Source organism: Eschscholzia californica, unplaced genomic scaffold, assembly GCF_041429995.1.
Source record: "Eschscholzia californica isolate CP2 unplaced genomic scaffold, dmEscCali1.0.p SCAF_5, whole genome shotgun sequence".
Lineage (NCBI taxonomy): Eukaryota > Viridiplantae > Streptophyta > Magnoliopsida > Ranunculales > Papaveraceae > Eschscholzia > Eschscholzia californica.
Window position 1 is genome coordinate 53,685,442 of NW_028238472.1, and position 18,338 is coordinate 53,703,779.

The 18,338-nt window shown below is 36.7% G+C and overlaps 4 protein-coding genes and 1 long non-coding RNA gene across 7 annotated transcripts; all 5 read left to right on the plus strand.

Annotated features, from left to right (window-relative positions):
• On the plus strand, nt 1-3,278 carry LOC147540685 (uncharacterized). Its single transcript, XR_015226151.1, has 8 exons — nt 1-166; nt 702-757; nt 900-1,004; nt 1,176-1,275; nt 1,751-1,788; nt 2,083-2,185; nt 2,325-2,661; nt 2,858-3,278. It is a non-coding gene; the product is annotated as an uncharacterized LOC147540685 (long non-coding RNA).
• Nucleotides 3,279-3,971: 693 nt separating this feature from the next.
• LOC147540686 (putative F-box protein At1g70970) lies at nt 3,972-7,755 on the plus strand. 3 transcript variants are annotated; one of them, XM_086643969.1, is made up of 3 exons: nt 3,972-6,701; nt 6,914-6,976; nt 7,490-7,755. In XM_086643969.1, the coding sequence occupies exon 1, from the start codon at nt 4,112-4,114 to the stop codon at nt 5,657-5,659; it is 1,548 nt and encodes a 515-aa protein (XP_086500095.1). In that variant the 5' UTR covers nt 3,972-4,111; the 3' UTR covers nt 5,660-6,701; nt 6,914-6,976; nt 7,490-7,755. The 3 variants fall into 3 exon arrangements, with proteins under 3 accessions (XP_086500095.1, XP_086500094.1, XP_086500093.1); XM_086643968.1 differs by having other exon boundaries at nt 3,972-6,976; XM_086643967.1 differs by having other exon boundaries at nt 6,914-7,755.
• A 693-nt stretch (nt 7,756-8,448) lies between these two features.
• On the plus strand, nt 8,449-12,288 carry LOC147540687 (putative F-box protein At1g32420). The gene is made up of 2 exons (XM_086643236.1): nt 8,449-9,696; nt 12,235-12,288. The coding sequence occupies exons 1-2, from the start codon at nt 8,449-8,451 to the stop codon at nt 12,286-12,288; spliced, it is 1,302 nt and encodes a 433-aa protein (XP_086499362.1).
• Nucleotides 12,289-12,754: 466 nt separating this feature from the next.
• LOC147540688 (uncharacterized) lies at nt 12,755-15,787 on the plus strand. Its single transcript, XM_086639007.1, has 2 exons — nt 12,755-12,935; nt 13,047-15,787. The coding sequence occupies exon 2, from the start codon at nt 13,058-13,060 to the stop codon at nt 14,996-14,998; it is 1,941 nt and encodes a 646-aa protein (XP_086495133.1). The 5' UTR covers nt 12,755-12,935; nt 13,047-13,057; the 3' UTR covers nt 14,999-15,787.
• Nucleotides 15,619-18,330, plus strand: LOC147540689 (uncharacterized). Its single transcript, XM_086639006.1, has 2 exons — nt 15,619-16,107; nt 16,223-18,330. The coding sequence occupies exon 2, from the start codon at nt 16,234-16,236 to the stop codon at nt 18,178-18,180; it is 1,947 nt and encodes a 648-aa protein (XP_086495132.1). The 5' UTR covers nt 15,619-16,107; nt 16,223-16,233; the 3' UTR covers nt 18,181-18,330.
• Nucleotides 18,331-18,338: the final 8 nt, after the last annotated feature.

Consider the following 18,338-nt stretch of genomic DNA (forward strand, 5'->3'; position numbering starts at 1 on the left):
GAGTCGTATCTTGTCACTTCGCTGGAGACATGTCCTCTTCCTCACTAAAAGCCACACTTGAATCATTTTCCTTTGGTTCTCTCATTTTCTGTTAAACTTCATCTTCGTAATAGAAATTGGTCATAAGTTTGTGTTGGTTCTCTCAATCTCTGTTGGATTCTGGCAGGTAGAACGATTCATTGGTTGGATTAGATAAACAAAAGAGACTAATCTGGACAGTGTCAATCAAAACAAAATGATCCATCTTTCATAGACAAAAGTCTGATCTAGACCGTGTCATGTTCAATCTAATTAGATTTTCATCTCATTCTCTTACTTGGGCAAATTTATTTGCATATTCTGTTTCTTTTTACTTTAAATGTTGGTAGGAAGATTAGATGGATTAGATAAATTAAATTTGATCTTTCTGAATATTTTTGAGTAACTGTTAGGTAGATTTAAATCTTGCCATATATGTGTTCGTCAAGTTTTGGTTTATTTCTTTACGTGTTTGATCTTGTCATGTATGTGTTTGTTGAAATGTCTAATAGAAAGAACATGCCATAAAATTTTGATTATTCTTCTTCTTCTTCAATATCTCCTGAGAAAGTTTTACAATCTTGCAAGAAAAGATCTAATTTTCTTCTTTTTAAATCATATTTCTCTTATTTCCATAGAGACATTTTTAAATTTATATTTCTCTCTTTTGGTTTTTTTGGCAGTGATTGTGAGTGAAATTGCCAATTTTGCTGCATATTCATATACTTTTCCGATTCTTGTAAGTCCCTTGGGCGCTTCAAGTATCATTGTTTCTTTAGAATACAAGTTTGATGTTGATGGCTGCCAATATTTCTTTTGTTTCTTTTCAACCTTAACATTTCTTTCCTGCGGAGCAATACTAACTCATTTTACGTCGGCAGAGAAGCTGCACATTTTTGGTGTTCTAGGGTGTGTTCATTATATTTCTCTGGAGACCTATCAATCTTGATATTATCAGGGGGATTGTCATCGATGTACAAACTAAGGTATTGAGTTGCATTTAAGCAACTAAATGCTCTTCTAATCTCGCAAGTATGTTATCTTCTTTATTGCGATCTATCCAATTCATATTAGGGTTGAATTTTTTATATTTGAATCTCTAAACTCCCATTTCTCACGAGTTCAACTTCAACTTATAATTTTATTTTCATTCCCAGGAGATCATGTTTTAGAAATTAACGGGGATGCGATCAACGAGGTGTTCTATGAAGCAAAAAATGCGAACTCCAGGTTGTGTCTGTCTCTTGCTCCACTGAGGTGAATCTCTGTTGGATCTCATTTTGTTATATCCAACTTCAATTCTAACAGTTGTTCTCGAGGAGCTTGACGTTTCCAATTCCTCTATTAGAGAATTTTCACTCTCTTTGGTATTCGAAGTGCTTAATAATTCGGACAGTGGATTCTCTTATGGTGTACTTCAATGGTCATGTTTTTGTTGCACGGCGAACTCGTCAATTTATCATATATGTAGAAAAACTACAAAGTATAATCACGAAAAAATATGGGATATTAAAAGTGCAAAAGAAGATTCACTCTCCTCGGTCATGAAATCTTTTCTCGCCAACTCCTCTTTGTTTCTTTCCCTCTTCGATATCCAGTCCAGGAGACTCCATATCAGATGTTACTGGAACTCAAAAATAATATGTCTCAAATGTCTGACTGGATTTTAATTCTTGAGTAATTTATTAATGTGTTCATTATTGTTAAGCTTATATAGTATTCTGAATTGCAGGTAGTGCCCGACTCTTGGCATTGCTTCCTCTTTGAAAGGTATAACTTTTGTTTCTCTGTTATAGTTGTTGACTCTAAGCGAGGGTGTCTGATTATTATGACTTTACATTTTGCTTTTTGTTCTTGATGTGATTGACTATAAGTTGAGTCGATAACGTCAGTCCTATCGGGCCTATAAATTTTGCGTTTGACGCTCAGATTCACAAGTTCATTTGAACTCTTTTCGGTTCATATTATTAGTTCTTATGATGAGTTTCGGGATCCATTTTCATGTTTAATTAGCTCGGAATATATGGTTTTTCCCTGTGAGAATCTCTTTTTTCTGACCTGCAGTTTGAGACTAATTTCTTATTAACGTACATGTTCGATTCCACGTAAATTACAAATAACTTATCCAAGCAGGCTAATGGCACAAAAACAGTTGCTCTCCATAAAGGTATCCATATAACTTCAAGGAGATAAAATGGCCAAGTACTTTACTGTTTCCTTTACATATTTTGAATTTGCTTTGATTGGATCATCTTCATTACTTTTGCGAAGTTCTTTTGGATAACTTTTTATGGAATTATTGACAGTGGCTTACTCTGGAGGAGAACAATGTGGATTCTCACAGTTCCCTAATTTTGGGTTGCAAGCGTGGGAAAGATCGCCCATATTTATCTTATTTCCATTAACTATGTTTATGGTTGATATTTTCTTATAAGAGTGTCTTGAATCCTTCAATTTTGCAGATTTTTTGTTTTAGCTTGACTTATCTTGGACCAGGGTTGCTTTGTTCCCATCTTGGCATCTCCTGAACCTTTAGAGTGGTGCTCTCGTGGGTATAATTTGGTCATCGATACATGGACAAAACGACAATGATACCGTGCAAAGTTATTAAACCACAATCTAAAGAGTGTGAGGAGTTACAAGGTATGTGTTAGTTTTCTTTTATCGAAATATATACACATTACCTGGTAGTTTTTAACCGTCGTATGCAATAGTTTTTTAACCGTCGTATGCAATTTCACCATAAACTCTTAAGTCCGTGACCTATTATTTATCTGATCAATTTATTCTAAGACACCAAATTTGTTCGCTACAAATGATGACACTTAATTACTCGCAGGGGCCCAAACCATGAAATCTTGGAACCATCAGCTTCAGGAAAAGTTTTAATGGTGATGGTAGAAAAAAACAAACCAAGTTGGAAACTACGAAGAGAGAGTATCTTTAAGTTTGAGGTTGACGGTGCTATCGATATAACTTTATCACCAAGAGGAAGAATTTGAGATGCCTTAATTCCCAATTTCATTGTTGGTTTCACATTTTTTTTTTTTGTTTTTGGAATCTGATAACTTCATTGATTAGGCAAAGCCAAGATGGATTAGAAGGTTTCACATTTAGTGGTGTTTAATTTTAGTATTATTAGCTACGTTCTTCTAACATCTACCTAAACATTTTAACATTGATTTTCTTTCATTGTTAACATATGTTTCAAATTTTGTAAATCACTGTTTTGTTAATTTTATTTAAAGAGATTGTTGCAACTTCTTGTAAGTCTCTCTATAGGTAAGTGCTCCACAAAAGGCTCCGTGCCGAAGGCACGGGCTATACCCTAGTCATATAGAAGTTGAGACTTTATTATAAGATGTCAAGAATGTGAATGGACAAGGCTAGTAATTAGATACTCTTCGTCCAAGAATTCAGGCTTTTACGCAAGGAACGCGTGTGCTTTCTGACATTGAGTGTTGCCAAGAGATCACTACTTTGATACGCTACATTTGAGACCATATTCTGTCTCATATTTCTTTGCCCGCCTCAAAATATTTATTCCTTCCTTTTCGACTGGCCTAAGGGCCGTATAGAAACCCTTGAGGTTATTCTAGCGACACGGAAATCTATTTATTTATAAAACTACTTTATTTCTAAATAAATCGAAAATTTCGACTTCAATGTGCATCGAGTATCTTTTTAGATAATCAAATAAGGGTTCCGAACTTGCAGTAGAAATTCGTCTTTCCCCATCATTTATCATAGAGTTTTTTCGGTAGGTAGATACGAAACTAACGGATCTTAGAATGAAATTGGGGCTATTTGTATATTGTGGGGAGGATCTTAGAATGAAATTGGGGCTATTTGTATATTGTGGGGATCAAAAAGGAAGCTGGATAGAACTAGGGTGCAAAAAGGAATGAATCCCAAATACAAAATTGAGTCGTTAAATGTGTTTTGGTCTAAATCAAATCAAAACCGCTGGGAGTTGGGGCAAACAAAGAAACCCTAAACCCTACTCGGTTACACGAACCAGATGGCCGGATTGATCTTGGAACTAGGGTAAGTCATCTTCTTATACAATTTCATAATAGTTGATCAATTGTTGATGATGAATTTCAATATTACTATTGGTAGTAGTAGTAGTACTGCTTTTGTTTCAACTGAAAACCCTAGTAGTATTAGTCCTCCTCCTGTTCATGATGATTGGTTGGTATTTGAGGTACTAACCAGACTCCCTGTCAAAACCCTTCTCCGTTTTAAGACTGTCTGTAAGAGATGGGGCTCCTTGATTCAAAAAGATCAAAACTTTATTGAGTCACACCTTCGTAACCGTTCTCAAACAAGTCTTCGTCGTCTATTTATTGTCACCCCTGTACCAAAGAAGGCAGGGACAATTAAGAAAGAATGTGATGATGATCATGATGAAATGATGCTTTTCAACAATTGGCCTTACAAAGAAATCCACGTTACAGCTGACCTAAAGTTGTTCCGACACGACAAAGGAGGAGACAACACCCGTGCTGCTACAAATGTAGTAGTTGTTGACACAGTAAGGGAGGTGGATTCAACCGAATATGAATTCATTTCGAACCCTGTAAACGGTTTGATATGTCTCATTGAGTCCGAGTTTGAGTATGCTGTTCGTATATGCAATATCAGTACCGGAGAATTGTCACCATGGTTTGAATCATCACTCTTATCGGGAGAAAAAGAAATTAATGGCATCTCTTGCGTGAGGATGCACTATAGCCATGTGAAGTCCAACTACAAATTTGGTTTTGATCCTTCCACTAATGAACACAAATTGGTCTGTGTGTGGGATGTTTATTCCGAAGATCTTCGACACAGATATTTGATATGTGAGGTATTGACGGTAGGGCGTCAAGGTATAAATGGTGATACTAAATGGAGGAGGCTCGAAGAGGTCCCCGATGTCCCTTCTGACCTATCAGAGGATTCTATTTATGTGAATGGTGTTATTTATTGGAGCAGTTTTCGACTTAATGCTGGACATTGGAAGAGCGAAAATCGTCCTGTATGCGTAGTGGCATTTGATGTAGGGATGGAGAAGTTCAGAAGAATCACAGTCCCTGATTTCATACTTGATCAACCTAGAGATGATATTGGAAGAGAATTCAACCCCCTCAATAGTCCATCGTATTATACTCCTTACGGTGAGTTTGTTAATTTATTAGAAGTGAGTGGGTGTTTAGCTATGTTAGTTCAAATGAGCAATTGTCTTTTCAAGATGTATATTTATGAAGATGATGATTATAAGTTGGAAGAGGAGATCAATAGAACGCCTATTGGTAAATATGGTAGTTTTTCAAGTAATAACAATGGAAGATGGAGTGAGGTGAGTAGCATCACGTTGCCTTTTAATTTGGGGAAGAAATGTGGTGTTAGGTTTTGTAAGTTTGTAGGATCGAATGATGAGATAATCGTAACATCAACTGAGGGATGGAATTGTAATAAATTAGTGGGGAAGAAGAAATGTGTGTCTTTTTATTCTTACAATTGGAAGAAGAGAAGTTGGAGAGAGTTTGATGTAAGTGGGATCCCCTCGTCGCTCCCACATTTATGCACCGATAGTTATGTTACTACTTTCTCGGAGAGCCTTCTCCCAGTTAACAATGACAGAGCCCTGTTCTAGCACATTGTAGCGTTTAGCTATGTTAGTTAGAATGAACAAATGTATGTACGAGATGTATATTTATGAAGATGGGGATTACAAGTTAGAAGAGGAGATCAATAGAACGCCTATTCGTAGCGGTTGTAGTTTTTAAATCAATAGCAGTGGAAGATGGAGTGAGGTGAGTAGTATCACGTTGCCTCTTAATTTTATATATATACATACATATACTTTTAATAGTAATTAAAACCTTCTTTACTGCTTACATTTTTCTACTTTTGGACGTTCCACTGTTACATTATACATGAAACACATTAATCTAGAGAGATATTTTACGGTCCTAGTTGGTGTGCAAGATCACGTAAGATGTACCTACTAAAGTGGCTGGAGTACATTAAGAAAGCCGACATACCTTCACTGACCAACCAAGAAAACCAAGATCTTGGCACAGCATTAGTTTCGGACATTTCTCTTTCAAGTGGGAGGATACCGTAATGTTATCGAACTTGAAAGGAATAGTCCTGGCATTGTTTTCTATCGTCGTAATTCCAGCTGGGAAGTTTGCAGAAGCACACCTCATCCCTAAAATTCCAGACCTATCTAAGTAATCACCAAAATGAAACCACAATATATTCCCATAACTCTTACTAGCAGACATTACACAAAACTGTTGAGATGAAGTAACAATAGGAAGCCTTTTTAGAAAAAAAAAATGTCTACGACGGATTCCCCAAGTAAGAAAGGTCAAGTAGCTAAGTGATGAAAATCACGTTTCAAAATAAGTTATTCCCTAAAACTAAAACTATCCCATCTTGATAATTCATTGATTTTAACACATTATACTATTCAAGTAGTATGGGAAATATGGTAAATGACACTCTACGTCTTTAACACCGTAAAGAAATTCGTGATACGCCCTTATAAGAAGGTAAGCTTGTTCTAATTCGTCCGGTTAACGATGGTAAATGACACTCTAAGTCTTTAACGCCGGTTAACGATGACAAAGCTCTCTTCTAGCACATTGTAGCGGATGGATCAAACTTCATTACGTCCTTATAAGAAGGTAAGCTTGTTCTAATTCATGGACTGATATTTTATTTGTAACTCTTGTTTGTACTTCCTGTTTCTTTCCTTGACTAGTGATGAAAATGAATCATAAAACTTTTTCAATTCGGTGGTAACACACGAGAAATCAAACTTGGTTTTACATCTGTTTGTTTTGTGTTGATTTCTTAATCCCCTTTTAATTTTATCATGAGTATTTGTTATCAGCAGCTCTGTGTTGCTGTTCCCTGACACATATTCAAATTTTGGGCATTCATAGGAATAATGTTTCAGGTAAGCTTCTAACCAACAATGATTTTCTTCAAAACACTAAGGTACGTTTTCTTTCCCGCACAGTTCATCGAACCCATTTCGAGAGTGTTCATGTTCTATGTAATTCTATTCGACCTTCCATCCAAGTAACTAGGAGCTCGGGGTTGCCTGAGTCAACCCGAGACTGATCCTCCTAGTTGGAACCTATTATTAGAGTAGAATTTGTGATCCTCCGCCCTTGTTGTGTAACCAAAAGGTTGTCTTGAATTTCGGCTTCAACTCAGCCAGGTTACTCCACCCACAGATCGGAAACCGGCCTAAGCTGATCTCGTCCGCCAACTATTCAGATAGTGTTTATTGTTTCTTGTTATCTGGATCCCGTTCGTTAGGGTTAACTCAATATATCGAAAATTGTCGTTCATTTGTATTTACCAAGGATTTTGCTATTTTCAGAAAAATATTTGTTTTCATGTACTATATTTCTTTGTTATGCTTAAATTTTAAATCATTAACAGTTGAATATCGTTATAACAGGTAATGGAATTTAACTGAAAAGAGACAGAAGAAAGAGAGGAAGAGAAAAGAAGAAAAAGGAGAAAGAAAAAAAATAGTGGTGGTGGTGGTCGTTGGTGTGCGGAAGTTATGGTGGTCAGGATTTTATGGGGCGGAGGTGTGGTAAAGATCAAGGGTTAAATACAACTTTATAACATACTTTTACAACAATATTTTGTTATTCCAATTTACATCTACAAGATACTTTTACAACAATCATATAGAAGTGAGACTTTATTATAAGATGTCAAGAATGTGAATGGACAAGGCTACTAATTAAATACTCTTCGTCCAAGAATTCGGGCTTTCACGCCAGGAACGCGTGTGCTTTCTGACATTGAGTGTTGCCAAGAGATCACTACTTTGATACGCTACATTTTAGACCATATTCTGTCTCTTATTTCTTTGCCCGCCTCAGAATATTTATTCCTTCCTTTTCGACTGGCCTAAGGGCCGTGTAGAAACCCTTGGAGGGTATTCTAGCGACACGGAAATCTATTTATATATAAAGCTACTTTATTTCTAAATAAATCAAAAATTTCGACTTCAATGTGCATCGAGTATCTTTTCAGATAATCAAATAAGGGTTCCGAACTTGCAGTAGAAATTCGTCTTTCCCCGTCATTTATGGGCGTCGCATAGAGTTTTTTCGGTTGGTAGATAGGAAACTAACTTAGAATGAAATTGGGGCTATTTGTATATTGTGGGGATCAAAGATGAAGCTGGATAGAACTAGGGTGCAAAAAGGAATGAATCCCAAATACAAAATTGAGTCGTTAAATGTGTTTTGGTCTAAATCAAATCAAAACCGCTGGGAGTTGGGGCAAACAAAGAAACCCTAAACCCTACTCGGTTACACGAACCAGATGGCCGGATTGATCTTGGAACTAGGGTAAGTCATCTTCTTATACAATTTCATAATAGTTGATCAATTGTTGATGATGAATTTCAATATTACTATTGGTAGTAGTAGTAGTACTGCTTTTGTTTCAACTGAAAACCCTAGTAGTATTAGTCCTCCTCCTGTTCATGATGATTGGTTGGTATTTGAGGTACTAACCAGACTCCCTGTCAAAACCCTTCTCCGTTTTAAGACTGTCTGTAAGAGATGGGGCTCCTTGATTCAAAAAGATCAAAACTTTATTGAGTCACACCTTCGTAACCGTTCTCAAACAAGTCTTCGTCGTCTATTTATTGTCACCCCTGTACCAAAGAAGGCAGGGACAATTAAGAAAGAATGTGATGATGATCATGATGAAATGATGCTTTTCAACAATTGGCCTTACAAAGAAATCCACGTTACAGCTGACCTAAAGTTGTTCCGACACGACAAAGGAGGAGACAACACCCGTGCTGCTACAAATGTAGTAGTTGTTGACACAGTAAGGGAGGTGGATTCAACCGAATATGAATTCATTTCGAACCCTGTAAACGGTTTGATATGTCTCATTGAGTCCGAGTTTGAGTATGCTGTTCGTATATGCAATATCAGTACCGGAGAATTGTCACCATGGTTTGAATCATCACTCTTATCGGGAGAAAAAGAAATTAATGGCATCTCTTGCGTGAGGATGCACTATAGCCATGTGAAGTCCAACTACAAATTTGGTTTTGATCCTTCCACTAATGAACACAAATTGGTCTGTGTGTGGGATGTTTATTCCGAAGATCTTCGACACAGATATTTGATATGTGAGGTATTGACGGTAGGGCGTCAAGGTATAAATGGTGATACTAAATGGAGGAGGCTCGAAGAGGTCCCCGATGTCCCTTCTGACCTATCAGAGGATTCTATTTATGTGAATGGTGTTATTTATTGGAGCAGTTTTCGACTTAATGCTGGACATTGGAAGAGCGAAAATCGTCCTGTATGCGTAGTGGCATTTGATGTAGGGATGGAGAAGTTCAGAAGAATCACAGTCCCTGATTTCATACTTGATCAACCTAGAGATGATATTGGAAGAGAATTCAACCCCCTCAATAGTCCATCGTATTATACTCCTTACGGTGAGTTTGTTAATTTATTAGAAGTGAGTGGGTGTTTAGCTATGTTAGTTCAAATGAGCAATTGTCTTTTCAAGATGTATATTTATGAAGATGATGATTATAAGTTGGAAGAGGAGATCAATAGAACGCCTATTGGTAAATATGGTAGTTTTTCAAGTAATAACAATGGAAGATGGAGTGAGGTGAGTAGCATCACGTTGCCTTTTAATTTGGGGAAGAAATGTGGTGTTAGGTTTTGTAAGTTTGTAGGATCGAATGATGAGATAATCGTAACATCAACTGAGGGATGGAATTGTAATAAATTAGTGGGGAAGAAGAAATGTGTGTCTTTTTATTCTTACAATTGGAAGAAGAGAAGTTGGAGAGAGTTTGATGTAAGTGGGATCCCCTCGTCGCTCCCACATTTATGCACCGATAGTTATGTTACTACTTTCTCGGAGAGCCTTCTCCCAGTTAACAATGACAGAGCCCTGTTCTAGCACATTGTAGTGGATGCATGAAACTTCAGTCCATCCTTACGAGAAGTAAGGTGCCTTGTTTTGATTTATATTTTATCTATAACTATAAAACAGATCGATGTCTTCATCAACCATAAGAGATCATTTTTTTTCACCTTACTGAAACAGAACTATAAACTCCAACCCATCAACATCATTACAAGAAAATTACATCACATCATAACTAGGGTTTACTTAGAAAACCTAATACTCCCTAAAAGATAAGATAAAATCGAATATACAGACCTCCTCCAAATTGATAATTTCCTCCTCACTAGCCCAGCAAGCAGCCTAGGAGTAGGAGGCACACAAACAAGAACAACAACTCTTTATGTTAGGTAAAAATATAATATCACAAGAATTTAGCTCTCCCCCTTTGATTGAATTCTTCCTTGTCACACTAGAGAATTTTGTCTCTCCCTTTGGCTTTCAACCTTCAAAATTCAAACATCAACAACTGATAACCTAGAGAGAGAGAGAGAGAAAGTCTATCATTTTTTTTCAATCTCTCAGTATCCTTTTCCGAATCAAACAATATAATTATTGAATTCATTTTGTACGGCGATTTCTACTAAAAATTCAACATTTAACCCTAATTTCATTCAAACAAAAAAATCAGAAATTAGAAAATAAAAAAACTCAAAAGTAACGATTCTTAAAGAAGATGAAGCGAGAGAACGAAAGTTTTTAGTCTTCTTTCTTTCTTTCTTCTGATGGTGATAATATTGATTGTCGTATGACGATGTTGGTGGTGGTTTTAGAAGTAAATGTGTAGCGGTAATGTTTATGGTTGTGGTAGTGAAGGTGTGGTGGTGTATGTTTAGTAATCATTACGCCGGAGGTAGAGGCGGTTGTTTAGTTATAGTGAGCGGGAGGGTGTGGGTGATGGTGGTAAGGGAGGTTTGATGGTGGTATAGAAAATGTCAAATCTTTAGGTTGAGAAAAATTAAAACTTTAAACGAAAGTTAATCATTTTATTTAAATGAAGTCGATAGTATTTACGTCTCTAAGTAGGTAAAAAATCTTACTTATTTTGTTGTCAAACGACACCCAAGTTATCTCAACTAAAGTAAGACAAAAATATAATGTAAAAAATATGCATTGGGCGAAGATGGAACCTGCGTTGTTTGGTTTCCTTCCCATATCATTTACCAACTAAACTAAAGTAAACTATGTGTTGTTTTGAGCTAAACATATAAAAACAAATCGTAGGCCCCTATATTTTAACTTTTACGTCTTCCAAGAGGCCCTTTTGATCCTAGGGCCCGAAGCGAGGCTTTGCTCGTTTTGGTCCCAGGGCCGACCCTGGAGGTCGAGAGATCGTGTCTCGGTGGAAGCAATTTGCCATCAAAATTTATCCTGTGTAATTAGGCTATTAATAATGTAATAAATTGTCTGATTTTAGGCTTCTTTGTTGTCGGGTTTTAGACCTCTTCATTTTTTGTTTAAATTAGGCGGTTATCATGCTTATCACATGAAAGCTTCTAAGTTGTCGGGCTTTAGGCCTCTTTCATTCTTGCTTTAAATTAGGCGGTTACCATGCTTATTAGATCTTCATGATGTATCAATGTCTTATAACAACTCTCTCTCTCTCCGTCTCTCTCTCTACTCTCTAACTGTTTCTCTCTCTTAACCGTTTTCAGATCTGGGTTTTTCCTCCGGCGAAGGGTCCTCCCTTCGCCGGAACACTGTTTCCTTTCCGTTGTAGTTTGTTTCCTCGCCATTAGTAATCACTAGGATCCTCCATAATGTGGTTTTTGCAGAGTTTCTTCTTTGCAGGGAAAGGGAAGAAATCCTCTTACTCTTTCATCTTTCTTTCTATCTTCTATCTCTACAGTTTTACTGCATTGGGAGTTAGATCATTGGTGGTAAAATCTTTCGAGGAAGTGAAAGAAGATTATTATTTAGATCATCATTTCAAATCAATCACTAAACTATGTTATTGGACAAAAGGCAGAGTTCTTCGAAATGTTCCGATCGGTGGTGGTTATCGAAAATCAAAGAAATCGAAACAAAAAGAATTATGATCTTGTTGATGAAAGGGTAATTTTGAAGATGGGTTATTTCACGAATCTGAAAGTTTTAGTAGTTAGATGATGATGAATGGTTTAGAAATTCCAAACAGAATTAATTCAGATTATCAAGGATTATGTGATTTCCAAAGAACAGTAATTGATTCTGATGTTGCCGATTATGCTAGTATTGATTAACTGATCTTCTCAGAAGAATTCTGATGTTGGTGGTATTATGAAATGCGGCTTTACCAAGGATGATTAATCTACTACAACAATGGCAGTTGAGAGGAATGTAAATTAGTATCTTCTTTATTTTTGTAGTATGAGTTAATTGTATTATTAGTATAATAATTTCGTTATTGTCAGACCTTTAGGGTCTCCTTTCACGGATCTTCTGGATCCTTTTGTCAGACTTTTAAGGTCTCTATTTTCGGATCTTTTATGATCTCTTGTGTCAGTGTCTAGTCCAATTTCTTTCCCTTCATGAGACGCTTTGCATTTAAAAGTGTGTAACTCTCATGAAGTTTTCGGATGAAATAACAAGAATTCATACATGTAATCATTGTGATTTAATCACTTATTAATGAAATTTGTTCCTTTCGTTTCAAAAAAAAATGTCTCATGACGACTAACGTAGATCGTCATAGAATTCTCAAAAGGAAAAAAAAAGGGGGGCGAACAGGAATAAATCCAAAGATAAAAGGGAGTGGTTGGATGTGTTCTTTTTTGGGGTGTAATTGAATCGGAACCGTTGGGGGTTAGGGCATAAAAGAGACCCTCCTCTCTCTCTTCAGTTCCTTACTTCTAGAAGGCTTCTCTCTCTAGATATCTCGATCTCTTGATCTCCCTCCTCATCTATTGAAGTTGTTGGATCATTAAGTCTATGGCGGTATTGTTCTTCTAACTAGGGTAAGTTTTGGTTCTCCATGTTTTCTTCTTATCAGATTTCATTCATTAACAACAACAACAACAAGAATGAATTTCAATTTTAATGATGAATTTCAATTTTAATACTTGTAGAGAATAGGAGAATGAATTGGAGAAGGATAGAAATTGAATTCGCCCCTAACAGTTTGAAATTTAATCCCATCAACAACAACAACAACAAGAATGTGAAGAAGAAGAAGGTTAGAAGATGTAACAATGATGAAATTATACAAGCACCTAACAATACCCCCTTTGAGATTATAGTCAGGGAGATGATGAGTTATACTAGCAGCAGTAGACCTAAACAATTTGGTTTCTATATTGTGTCCACTAATCAAAAACTTCTCACCCAAGATGACGATGATAATTGTCGTCCTCGTCGTGACGACTTCCTCACACCGTATCTACTTCAACATGATTATAACAATGGAATTATTTACTACCAGTGCAGCAGAAGAACTTTTGCTATACTAGTCTTTGTGAATGCAGCAGGAACTAGTAAGTTATTCAGATCAATCACACTACCCCATGATTATTTTGTTGAACCCAACAACACTATTAGTACTAGTAGTCCTCCTCCTGTTCATGATGATTGGTTCATATTTGAGATATTAACCAGACTCCCTGTCAAAACCCTTCTCCGTTTTAAGACTGTCTGTAAGAGATGGGGCTCCTTGATTCAAAAAGATCAAAACTTTATTGAGTCACACCTTCGTAACCGTTCTCAAACAAGTCTTCGTCGTCTATTTATTGTCACCCCTGTACCAAAGAAGGCAGGGACAATTAAGAAAGAATGTGATGATGATCATGATGAAATGATGCTTTTCAACAATTGGCCTTACAAAGAAATCCACGTTACAGCTGACCTAAATTTGTTCCAACACGACAACAAAAGAGGAGACAACACCCGTGCTGCTACAAATGTAGTAGTTGTTGACACAGTAAGGGAGGTGGATTCGACCGAATATGAATTCATTTCGAACCCTGTAAACGGTTTGATATGTCTCATTGAGTCCGAGTTTGAGTATGCTGTTCGTATATGCAATATCAGTACCGGAGAATTATCACCATGGTTTGAATCATCACTCTTATCGGGAGAAAAAGAAATTAATGGCATCCCTTGCGTGAGGATGCACTATAGCCATGTGAAGTCCAACTACAAATTTGGTTTTGATCCTTCCACTAATGAACACAAATTGGTCTGTGTGTGGGATGTTTATTCCGAAGATCTTCGACACAGATATTTGATATGTGAGGTATTGACGGTAGGGCGTCAAGGTATAAATGGTGATACTAAATGGAGGAGGCTCGAAGAGGTCCCCGATGTCCCTTCTGACCTATCAGAGGATTCTATTTATGTGAATGGTGTTATTTATTGGAGCAGTTTTAAACTTAATGTTGGAGCTTGGGAAAGCGAAGATCGTCCTGTATGCGTAGTGGCATTTGATTTAGGGATGGAGAAGTTTAGAAGAATCACAGTCCCTGATTTCATACTTGATCAACCTAGAGATGATATTGGAATAGAATTCAACCCCCTCAATAGTCCATCGTATTATACTCCTTACGGTGAGTTTGTTAATTTATTAGAAGTGAGTGGGTGTTTAGCTATGTTAGTTCAAATGAGCAATTGTCTTTTCAAGATGTATATTTATGAAGATGATGATTATAAGTTGGAAGAGGAGATCAATAGAACGCCTATTGGTAAAGATGGTAGTTTTTCAAGTAATAACAATGGAAGATGGAGTGAGGTGAGTAGCATCACGTTGCCTTTTAATTTGGGGAAGAAATGTGGTGTTAGGTTTTGTAAGTTTGTAGGATCGAATGATGAGATAATCGTAACATCATCTGAGGGACGGAATTGTGATAAAGATGTGGGAAAGAAGAAAAGTTTGTCTTTTTATTCTTACAATTGGAAGAAGAGAAGTTGGAGAGAATTTGAAGTAAGTGGGATCCCCTCCTCGGTTCCACATTTTGGTACCTTAAGTTATGTTACTACTTTCTCGGAGAGCCTTCTCCCAGTTAACAATGACAGAGCCCTGTTCTAGCACATTGTAGTGGATGCATGAAACTTCAGTCCATCCTTACGAGAAGTAAGGTGCCTTGTTTTATATCATCATTTCAAATCAATCACTAAAGTACGTTATTGGACAAAAGGCAGAGTTCTTCGAAATATTCCGATCGGTGGTGGTTATCGAAAATCAAAGAAATCGAAACAAAAATAATTATGATCTTGTTGATGAAAGGGTAATTTTGAAGATGGGTTATTTCAAGAATCTGAAAGTTTTAGTAGTTAGATGATGATGAATGGTTTAGAAATTCCAAACAGAATTAATTCAGATTATAAAGGATTATGTGATTTCCAAGGAACAGTAATTGATTCTGATGTTGCCGATTATGCTATTATTGATTAATTGATCTTCTCAGAAGAATTCTGATGTTGGTGGTATTATGAAATGCGGCTTTACCAAGGATGATTAATCTACTACAACAATGGCAGTTGGGAGGAATGTAAATTAGTATCTTCTTTATTTTTGTAGTATGAGTTAATTGTATTATTAGTATAATAATTTCGTTATTATCAGACCTTTAGGGTCTCCTTTCACGGATCTTCTGGATCCTTTTGTCAGACTTTTAAGGTCTCTATTTTCGGATCTTTATGATCTTTTGTGTCAGTGTCTAGTCCAATTTCTTTCCCTTTCATGAGACACTTTGCATTTAAAGGTGTGTAACTCTCATGAAATTTTTCGGAGGAGAGAAATAAGAATTCATACATGTTATCACTGTGATTTTAATCACTTATTAATGGAATTTGTTCCTTTCGTTTCAAAAGAAAATGTCTCATGACGTAGATCCTCATAGAATTCTCAAAAGAAAAAAAAAAAAAAAAAAAAAAAAAAAAAAAAAAAAAAAAAAAAAGGGGCGAACAGGAATAAATCCAAAGATAAAAGTGAGTGGTTGGATGTGTACTATTTTGGGGTGTAATTGAATCGGAACCGTTGGGGGTTAGGGCATAAAAGAGACCCTCCTCCTTCTCTTCAGTTCCTTACTCCTAGAAGGCTTCTTTCTCTAGATATCTCGATCTCTTGATCTCCCTCCTCATCTATTGAAGTTGTTGGATCATTAAGTCTATGGCGGTATTGTTCTTCTAACTAGGGTAAGTTTTGGTTCTCCGTGTTTTCTTCTTATCAGATTTCATTCATTATATATATATATAGAGGGAGAGAGAGTTAATCGTTGTTGATGATGAATTTCAATTTTAATACTTGTAGAGAATAGGAGAATGAATTGGAGAAGGATAGAAATTGAATTTGCCCCTAACAGTTTGAAATTTAATCCCATCAACAACAACAACAAGAAGAATGTGAAGAAGAAGAAGAAGAAGGTTAGAAGATGTAACAATGATGAAATTATACAAGCACCTAACAATACCCCCTTTGAGATTATAGTCAGGGAGATGATGAGTTATACTAGCAGCAGTAGACCTAAACAATTTGGTTTCTATATTGTGTCCACTAATCAAAAACTTCTCACCCAAGATGACGATGATAATTGTCGTCCTCGTCGTGACGACTTCCTCACACCGTATCTACTTCAACATGATTATAACAATGGAATTATTTACTACCAGTGCAGCAGAAGAACTTTTGCTATACTAGTCTTTGTGAATGCAGCAGGAACTAGTAAGTTATTCAGATCAATCACACTACCCCATGATTATTTTGTTGAACCCAACAACACTATTAGTACTAGTAGTCCTCCTCCTGTTCATGATGATTGGTTCATATTTGAGATATTAACCAGACTCCCTGTCAAAACCCTTCTCCGTTTTAAGACTGTCTGTAAGAGATGGGGCTCCTTGATTCAAAAAGATCAAAACTTTATTGAGTCACACCTTCGTAACCGTTCTCAAACAAGTCTTCGTCGTCTATTTATTGTCACCCCTGTACCAAAGAAGGCAGGGACAATTAAGAAAGAATGTGATGATGATCATGATGAAATGATGCTTTTCAACAATTGGCCTTACAAAGAAATCCACGTTACAGCTGACCTAAATTTGTTCCAACACGACAACAAAAGAGGAGACAACACCCGTGCTGCTACAAATGTAGTAGTTGTTGACACAGTAAGGGAGGTGGATTCGACCGAATATGAATTCATTTCGAACCCTGTAAACGGTTTGATATGTCTCATTGAGTCCGAGTTTGAGTATGCTGTTCGTATATGCAATATCAGTACCGGAGAATTATCACCATGGTTTGAATCATCACTCTTATCGGGAGAAAAAGAAATTAATGGCATCCCTTGCGTGAGGATGCACTATAGCCATGTGAAGTCCAACTACAAATTTGGTTTTGATCCTTCCACTAATGAACACAAATTGGTCTGTGTGTGGGATGTTTATTCCGAAGATCTTCGACACAGATATTTGATATGTGAGGTATTGACGGTAGGGCGTCAAGGTATAAATGGTGATACTAAATGGAGGAGGCTCGAAGAGGTCCCCGATGTCCCTTCTGACCTATCAGAGGATTCTATTTATGTGAATGGTGTTATTTATTGGAGCAGTTTTAAACTTAATGTTGGAGCTTGGGAAAGCGAAGATCGTCCTGTATGCGTAGTGGCATTTGATTTAGGGATGGAGAAGTTTAGAAGAATCACAGTCCCTGATTTCATACTTGATCAACCTAGAGATGATATTGGAAGAGAATTCAACCCCCTCAATAGTCCATCGTATTATACTCCTTACGGTGAGTTTGTTAATTTATTAGAAGTGAGTGGGTGTTTAGCTATGTTAGTTCAAATGAGCAATTGTCTTTTCAAGATGTATATTTATGAAGATGATGATTATAAGTTGGAAGAGGAGATCAATAGAACGCCTATTGGTAAAGATGGTAGTTTTTCAAGTAATAACAATGGAAGATGGAGTGAGGTGAGTAGCATCACATTGCCTTTTCATTTGGGGAAGAAATGTGGTGTTAGGTTTTGTAAGTTTGTAGGATCGAATGATGAGATAATCGTAACATCAACTGAGGGATGGAATTGTAATAATTTAGTGGGGAAGAAGAAATGTGTGTCTTTTTATTCTTACAATTGGAAGAAGAGAAGTTGGAGAGAGTTTGATGTAAGTGGGATCCCCTCGTCGCTCCCACATTTATGCACCGATAGTTATGTTACTACTATCTCGGAGAGCCTTCTCCCAGTTAACAATGACAGATCCCTGTTCTAGCACATTGTAGTGGATGCATGAAACTTCAGTCCATCCTTACGAGAAGTAGGGTGGGTGCCTTGTTTTGATTTATATTTTATCTATATAACTATTGTTTGTATTTCCTGTCTCATGATTTTTGATGAAATTGAATGCACTTTTGGTCCGGTACTGCTTGA

What these genes read in the sequence shown, in the direction of transcription:
- LOC147540688 (XM_086639007.1), top strand. Translation starts at nt 13,058, where the DNA reads ATGAATTGGAGAAGGATAGAAATTGAATTCGCCCCTAACAGTTTGAAA.
- LOC147540687 (XM_086643236.1), top strand. Translation starts at nt 8,449, where the DNA reads ATGAATTTCAATATTACTATTGGTAGTAGTAGTAGTACTGCTTTTGTT. An exon ending in ACAATGGAAGATGGAGTGAG is followed by an intron (nt 9,697 to 12,234) that starts GTGAGTAGCATC and finishes TGATCTTCTCAG; the next exon opens with AAGAATTCTGATGTTGGTGG.
- LOC147540686 (XM_086643968.1), top strand. Translation starts at nt 4,112, where the DNA reads ATGATGAATTTCAATATTACTATTGGTAGTAGTAGTAGTACTGCTTTT.
- LOC147540689 (XM_086639006.1), top strand. Translation starts at nt 16,234, where the DNA reads ATGAATTGGAGAAGGATAGAAATTGAATTTGCCCCTAACAGTTTGAAA.